Source organism: Helobdella robusta, assembly GCF_000326865.2.
Source record: "Helobdella robusta unplaced genomic scaffold HELROscaffold_4, whole genome shotgun sequence".
NCBI classification, from domain to species: domain Eukaryota; kingdom Metazoa; phylum Annelida; class Clitellata; order Rhynchobdellida; family Glossiphoniidae; genus Helobdella; species Helobdella robusta.
This window is the reverse complement of record NW_008704902.1, coordinates 6,997,081-7,005,375: the sequence shown is the minus strand read 5'-3', so window position 1 is coordinate 7,005,375 and position 8,295 is coordinate 6,997,081. Positions and strand designations below refer to the sequence as shown.

At 31.6% G+C, this 8,295-nt stretch overlaps 2 protein-coding genes across 2 annotated transcripts in view; one reads left to right on the top strand and one right to left on the bottom strand.

Annotated features, from left to right (window-relative positions):
• HELRODRAFT_162811 (hypothetical protein) lies at positions 1-810 on the top strand (the record flags this gene model as incomplete). The annotated part of the gene is made up of 1 exon (XM_009024909.1): positions 1-810. One exon carries the CDS (start codon positions 1-3, stop codon positions 808-810), a length of 810 nt encoding a protein of 269 aa, XP_009023157.1.
• Positions 811-5,453: 4,643 nt separating this feature from the next.
• HELRODRAFT_162810 (hypothetical protein) overlaps positions 5,454-8,295 on the bottom strand; it is a gene marked incomplete at both ends in the record, with an annotated part of 3,997 nt that continues 1,155 nt past the window's right edge. Inside the window, 4 exons of the mRNA XM_009024908.1 lie at positions 5,454-6,172; positions 6,352-6,510; positions 6,797-6,985; positions 7,213-7,244. Coding sequence (XP_009023156.1) covers positions 5,454-6,172; positions 6,352-6,510; positions 6,797-6,985; positions 7,213-7,244 — 1,099 coding nt within the window. The remainder of the gene's footprint in view (positions 6,173-6,351; positions 6,511-6,796; positions 6,986-7,212; positions 7,245-8,295) is intronic.

Sequence of the window (8,295 nt, the reverse complement as noted above, 5' to 3'; positions counted from 1 at the left end):
ATGTGGGACGAATTTCTTAGTATATATCGGTTAATTTTTGAAACTAAAGTCGAAGACAAATTTCCCTGTTTTCTCGCTGACGACTTGTGGAAAGTTACTAATTGTGACATTAGATTCGAGAAATTGTCAGCTGAGCAGGTGAGGTTGCAAAAAAGTGTTATTCAAAATAGTCCGGCCGTTCTGGAATTTCTTGAAGAGCATGGCAATATACTGAGTGATGTCCAAAAAAAGGTGAACAGTATCGTGTGCAGTGATGTATGCTCTGACGGAGATTCAGATGCTGAGACATCAGTCGCTAAAAATTTGTCTGACATTGCTGAAGAAGGTAACAATGATGGTGGAAATTTCATAACAGTCAGACGCAAAAAAAGAAGAAACATCTTACTATCAACTGATACAAGTCCATGTTGTCATGCAATATCAAAGACCACTGTTGAACCTCATAGGCCTACGCAATATAAAATATCAGCTAGTAAAGTTGTACATCGGAAAAAATTTTATCACATTGGTAATGTTTCAAAGACTTGTGCATCCAATGTTGTTGACCACCTTGAGTCAATTGATTTTAAAGTTTTGTCTTGCTACCCTGTATTCAAGAGGAGAGATGACAAAATAAAACTTGATGAAACCCACCCTTCTACGTCATTCCGGTTGTGTGTAGATGAGAAGTATGCGGAAATAGTTGAAAGATCAAGTTCTTGGCCTGATTATGTTCAGGTTAGGAATTGGGTTTTCAATAACATCAGCAAAAGTGGCAGCACCAGAAACGCCGATGTAAATGTCAGGACATGTTCTGATGCGAAACGATGATATGAACTAGTGTCATGTTTTATTTGCAAACTTTAAATTTATGATTTGTTAATTTGACTTAATTTTTTTCATTTACCCGCTATTTTTATATTATGCAAGTATACATTGTATATTCGTTTAATGTACATTGTGGATAAACTGTTGACTTTTTACAATCATTTCTTTAATTTATTGTTACTGGATTTTGAGAGTGCCTGTGAGATTTCATTTAATAGGCGCTATACAAATGCATTTAATAATATATATATATATATATATATATATATATATATATATATATATATAATATTTGTAAATGTCAATATAAATTATTTGGTTATTATTTTGTATCGTCCTCCTAGCTCTGATGTAAATTTGTTTTTAAACGATTTATCAACCCTACTTCTATCAGTTAACTTTAATGTGTTTACAAATATATATATCATTGGGGATTTTAATATTAATTTATTTGATGACGATTATAGACACATTCCAACTCAATTTATAAACTTGTTAAATTCGTTCGGTTTTTTTTCACTTATATCTCTTGCTACACGTGTCTCATCTACTAATAAATCATTACTTGACAATATCTTCACAAATAATATCACAGGGCATAGGTCTGGTGTCATTATATCATCTCTTTCTGACCATTTTCCTATTTTTTCGTCGTTTGTCATTCCTTGTCTTAATTTACCTAAACCTTCTATTGTATCAATTAATTATTCTAGTTTTAATATTGATTTGTTAAATACTTACCTTTTCAACTAGGATTGGTTTTCTGTTTTGAATTGTCATGATGTTAATTTGGCTATTAAAAGACTATAAAAAGTATGTCAGCTATGGTGTTAATGATTCATTTGTTTTGTTTGAGTGTCTTCCAAATGAAATTATTGACGTTGTGAATAACTTTGGGAATACTCATAGCTGTGGTGATGATCTCATATCTAATTTTATGCTTAAAAAAATTATTCATAGTTTTTTATTACCCTTGGTCCAATTGATTAACATGTCATTTAACAAAGATGTTTTTCCTAATTGCCTTAAATTTTCTAAAATTTTACCTTTATTTAAATCTGGAGAACGGCATTCTATAACAAATTATCGACCAATTTCTGTGCTTTCTAGTTTATCAAAGTTAATTGAAAAAATTGTTCTTAACCGTCTTAATAAATTTTTTTATTTCCGTGATGTAATTTGTTTAAATCAGTATGGTTTTAGGGATAAATTATCGACTGAATTTGCAATAATTGATGTTGTGAACTTTATCTCTCTTGCTCTCGAATCTAAAAAATATTCAATTGGCGTTTTTATTGACCTGTGCAAGGCTTTTGATTCTTTAGATCATAAGATTTTGCTATATAAATTGTTTTCTTATGGAATTCGTGGTCTGCCTTATGAATGGTTTTGTTCTTATTTACACGACCGTTCCCAATATGTGTCTATTAATGATTCTAAGTCCTCATTATCGCCAATTAATTCCGGTGTTCCTCAAGGTTCAATCCTTGGTCCATTGCTCTTTAATATCTTTATTAATGACTTTATCAACTCATTAAGTATTCTAAAATTCATTCTGTTTGCTGATGATACTACTCTATTATACTCTCATTCTGACCTCAATTTTTTAGTCTCCGTTATTAATAATGAATTGAAGCTTATTTATAATTGGGTTGTTTATAATAACCTGCGTATTAACCTGGATAAAACATGTTTTGTTTTGTTTGGTCCAAAGATTAGAACCGATATTGTTTTCCCTATTGTTTTGCTCAATGAACAAACAGTTAAGAGAGTAGACTCTACCAAATTTTTAGGTGTTATCATTTCTTCTAATTTATCATGGTTAGCTCATATTAAGCACATTTCATGCAAATTATCTAAGAATTTAGGGCTTATTTATCGCCTTAGATTTAAATTTCCTAAGTTTATCCTGCTAACCTTATATAACTCTTTCGTTCTGCCATATTTGACATATTGCATCTCCGTCTGAGGTTCTGCCCCTATATCTAATCTTCATATTTTAACCTTGGCTCAAAATTTCTTCATTCGTATTCTATTTGATTTGTATAAATTTGATCATGTAACCCCCTATTATCATTTATCAAACATCTGCAACATAAATCACTTATATGTCAAACATCTGTTAATTTCCTTTTTTAAAATATACAAATTATATTATTGTCTACCATTATACAATGAACTTATTTTGTTCAAAAACACTGGACGTGAATGTTTACGTTATACTCCCGATTTTCGTTCTTTTAAACCTCGAACAAACTTTTTTCTCAATTCTACCCTATCTTCTTCTATGCGCTTCTGGGATACTCTACCTGTCAATATAAAGACTTCTCCTTCACTCAGTCTTTTCAAAACCTCGATTTGTCAGCTCATCTCATCATTGTTTGTTATCTTTACTTAACAAATATATCATCTTATATTATTATTTTCTATTCTTGTGGCTTAACGTACTCATGTAATAGAGATAACTATTTTTGCTTATTTAACTACTTTTCTAAAACCCTCAGTTCATTTAATTTTAATGAAATATTCTATTCATTTTTTGTTTGCAACTGTTCATTTTCAAATATTTTTGTTTATCACTACATCTTATCTATAGAGACACAATTTTAGTTAAGGTGGTCAGCGTTGGTATCTTGTTGTTGTTGTTGTTATTGTTGATGTTGTTGCAACCTACAGCGCAAATATCAGTTGCAATTGGAACATCATCAATAGTGACAACCCTAACAACAACATCAACAACACCAACAACAACATCAACAACAACAACATCAACAATAACAACAACAACAACAGTGCCAACACTGTAGATACCAACGCCACAACCCACAGCGCAAATATCACTTGCAAATGGAACATCATCACAAGAAGCAAGAAGAACCACAGCGATGATAATAATAACGTTAACAATAATAATAATAATAATGTTTTTAAATATTGTCAAAATTATATTAATAATATGTAGTTAATTAAATAAATTAATTTGCGCTTCTCGGCTGAGCGTTGATATTTACCTTAACAACCATAATATAAGCAATCTTGCCGTTAAAAAAAAAAAAAAAAAATTTTTTTTAATTTTAAAAATCGCGTTTTATATTGTTTATAGTTATTAAATTTATTTTATTGGATTTCTGTTTTAATTAAATAATTTATATAAATTAATAATTACTTGTTCCTTTATATCAAATATCTTACATACCTTATATATAATGCACTGAAGATGAGTTATTTATAACTCGAAATAGCTATTTGCAAATTTATTTAATAAAAATTTAAAAAAAAAACAATAAAATGTCTAATTTCTCGGAAATTAATAAATTAAAAAGAAATATGAAAAAGTTGAACAATGTTGAAAGTAGTGTTGAATTTTTGAAATGTTGCGTTAACAATAGTCTGTTACCAAAATATATATATATATATATATATATATATATATATATATATATATATATATATATTGTATGATCACAGCAGAACATGTATATATGAATGTCGAACATCCGCTAGTTATGAAAAATTTGAAAACTTGGTTCACACAGGCTTGCGTGCGATGATATTGTGATGATGTGTTTAACATTTGCTCATTCCTTCATCAAATGTAAAAATTAAATTTTACAAAATAAACATCACTGCAGGTGCAATCTACCGAGTATTAAGAAAACATTTTGTGCAATTTTGTTCGCCAAAAAATAACGGAAAACAGATGTAATAAATTGTCAAGTTGATGTATAAAGAAAAAAAAGTCGGTAAGTATAAACTGGTGACCTTAGCTTCTTTTAGAATACGCACAATTTTCAAAAAATATTTCTATTAAAACCAAAATTGAACTTGATATAATTGTTTTGAGGCTGAAATAGTTTTCAGTCCAAATTTCGACAAATTTGAAAAGAGATTTCGTTTTATTTAGCGTTCACCCTAGCAAAGCATTAAAAACGTTATCGAATTTGATAAAAATTATTAATACAAAAGTTTTGTATAGAGTCTTACATTCACAATTTAATAATAATATTTTAAAATAATAAAGAGTTTTTCAAAATGCATCTACAATATTTTGGCATCTCCATCTGAGCAACAAAAGAAATTGAAATTATATAGATAAACATCATAACTGGATAGGTAAATGATATCGGCAGCCTGAAATAACGTTGAAACCAAAAAATTCTTGTGTGACTACTACTACCACTACTGAGTTTAAAACATGCATAAAAAAAGCTATTACATGAAAACAAAGCGTTCCTATAATCAATTATTTGCATTTATTCTTGAACAATGTTGATTGCATTGTTAAACGTTTTGTTTAAAAATTTATGTTCTCTATGCATATCATTACACGGGCAATTGTCTGCCTGTTAAATATTTGACAGCAATTGCTATAAAACACTCAAAAATTTTTTTTACGTAATAGGCCATCCGTAGTTTTCATCATGAGTTTAGTTATCGTTACCTTTCACTTCGCAACATGGTCATGACAACAACTCACGTTCATGCCTATCCCCGTAGGAATTAATGACATAAGTAAAGAGAGCTATTAAAAAAGCTATTATATATATATGATATCGTGATAATGCAGTTCATTAATGTTATTACACTTGGATAACAACGAAGACAACAATGAGGGCGGCACCATCTTTCTCATTGGTGAACGTTCCTCAATAAGAAACGTTGAATATCTGCTGTATCGGCTGCATGTACATTCTCGTCTGCCTGAAACGTATCACTTGACCTTTCACGTTACGCCAACACGAGTTGTAGGAGTTCAAGGATGACAAGCAGTTTGTGCGGCTGTCGTTGAAAAGGGTTGAGGTGGTGTTGTCATCCCACCACCAGCCGACGGGGGCTGTCGTTGGTAGTAGCGTGCTAGGGAATGCATTCGAATAATTGAGGTTGATGGCGTTTCGATCATACGTGGCAAATGGAGCGGATTGGTTGGACAGCATGTTATCCATCAGGTCACTAGCTCCAACCTCATACAACTTCAGTTCAATTCGGTAGTTGTCATCTTCTGAGAACACCTTGAAAGAGTTATATTCCGTCGAATACCAGCTGCCATCATCGGCTGCCATCTCTATCCTCAACCTCCAGTAACGTCGGGCAATCAGGCGGTAACGAAGCGTTGTTTGGTTGACAGCACGTGCCGTGGTCTCTGTAAAATTTGTCTGATTCATATTCGATGTTGTAGTTTCTGAATAGTTGTTCGCGGGTGACAGTGTTGATATTGGCAAATCGCTGCTAACATCGCTTGTCGTAAGCATTGTTGCTGTTGTTGTTAGCGGCAAATCATGGCTAACATCGCTTGTCGCAAGCGTGGTGGCAGCAGCCGTCAGTTCATTCATCGTTTTTTCTGGAATAGGCGATGGCGTTGGAATGTCTAAAATGCATTATAATTAGTGGTTAGTAGGTTTTGAAAAATCGAATAGTGGATGTAAAATAATTTATTACCTGGAAAGATTTTGTAACAAGACAAGTTGGTCAACTGGTGAAGGATTTCGTTACCTATCCAATAATTAAAGTTGAAATCTATGGTAGGGTCATCAAGTGAGTTAAAACCTTCCTTGAATTCCATCCAAGATTTGTTGAAATAATTTTCACCATCACTGCTCCACATTTTACTTTGTACGAGTATCCAGTTCAGTTCAGGTATTTTGATGAGAGTACCATTCAAGTCACCGCAAACGATTGGCATTGAAACGATCGAGATCTTCTGCTCTGTTGAGGGGAAGGTTCAAATTTATTCAAACAACTTTCATGTCGCTTGATAAAATTATTTGATAAAACAATATCGCTATGTGTAAAATTTTAAATCTCAACAAATATTTGTCTTATCGAATTATCACAAAATGTTTTAAAATTTATAGGGCTGTTCAATTTAATTGCTTGGATTAATTTATAAATATATTTAATAATCATTATAAAATCGTTCATTTATTAAAACTTTGAAGTTATATTACGTTGTAAAAAATTTATGCGCAAGAGGAAAAATTCAATGACCCACCATAATTGTACCTATCGCAGGTGGCCCAGTAAACGAATGGGTCGTCGACGGAGGAGCCGCTGTAGAGCACCGGACACACGGAGGTGTTGCAGTTCCCAGGAATGTGAGTGTAGATTATCGAACAGGTTTCCCTGTAGAGCGAACCGTTCAACGTGAAAGGGAAGAGACAACCTGAGGCCGACGCCGTCGCTGTGAATTAGTCACATTTTTGAAGCAATTAGTTTACAGTGGTTAAAATAAAAATAAAAAAGACATAAATTTGTGGCTGTGAATATTCGAGTTCACTGTCGTCGGTGAATCTGCGTCCAGTCCGTGATTGTCATGTAGAATTAGGATTGAGACTGTCGGTGTTAATTAACATCGCCGCCTTTTATGCACTGTTAAGATTGTAATTTAACTTCTTTATTTTTTCTAACTTATTTGTTCAAATTTGCTCCTGATCAATTCTCTGAAAGTAATATATATAATCAACTAAACGAAAAGTTATTATTTATATTTTTAACAATATTTTTATTTTACACACGCGCACACACACTTAACTCCAAAAATTGAACTTCGAATTTGAATTCTTTAGTAAATTGTTAACTGCATCTTTTTCAACAATGATGATATATTTCATCTAATTATCAATAAACAAGAGTTTTGTAATTATGAACTTAGAAGGATCTGTGTTGTAGTTGTATCACAATAAATATCCTATGTGAAAACGCGACACAAAGGATATTTCTTGTGATTGATATGTGGTGTTTTTCAAATAATTCTTTATCGATCTATGTTATTTGCGCATCGTCAGTCTTCCGGTAAGCGTTGTAGTCGTCATATCAATATATTTGAAATTTTGGTGCCCGCACTAACCAATTGTGCATTTAAAAGGATATATGAGATAGCTTGCTTCTATAAATGAATTTGGTTTGATAGAGAAATTGTTATTTATTATTACAAGGTAAGTCTAGTTCATAGTGGAAAATGTTCTGAATTTTATAGAATCGTTTGTGTTAGTGGCTGTTACATAGCTTTTCATTATTATTTTCATAATCTTCTCATCAGTTTTGCAGGCAGATGACATTGTTTTTATGGTATATTACATTTTTTCATTAGTGTCATAGTTGCTGTTCTCATGTTAATCCATTCATGTGTTTTAATGTTGATTTTCTATTGAATCGTTTCGTTTCTTTGTGATCTTTTATATCCATTGGTTATTGGTAAACTTGTTATCCGATGGAGTTTTTTTTCTTTCTTCCAGGTTAAATAATTGGAAAATTGCAATATCATTAAAGGATCTGATGGTGCTTAATGGTACTTACAAAAGTAAGCTTTTATATGTAGATTTGATGTATTCTATTTAATGTTTTGTACAAAAAGCTTCAAGTAAAGTAAGTTTATGTTGATTTTTTGTGGTGAATTTTAGTCTTGTGCCATTGAAAGTAAGTGACAAAAATATTATCAACGTACCTGCAATTTTTTTTGGCAACGTTTTCTATTTGGAGGACAGCGTTTCA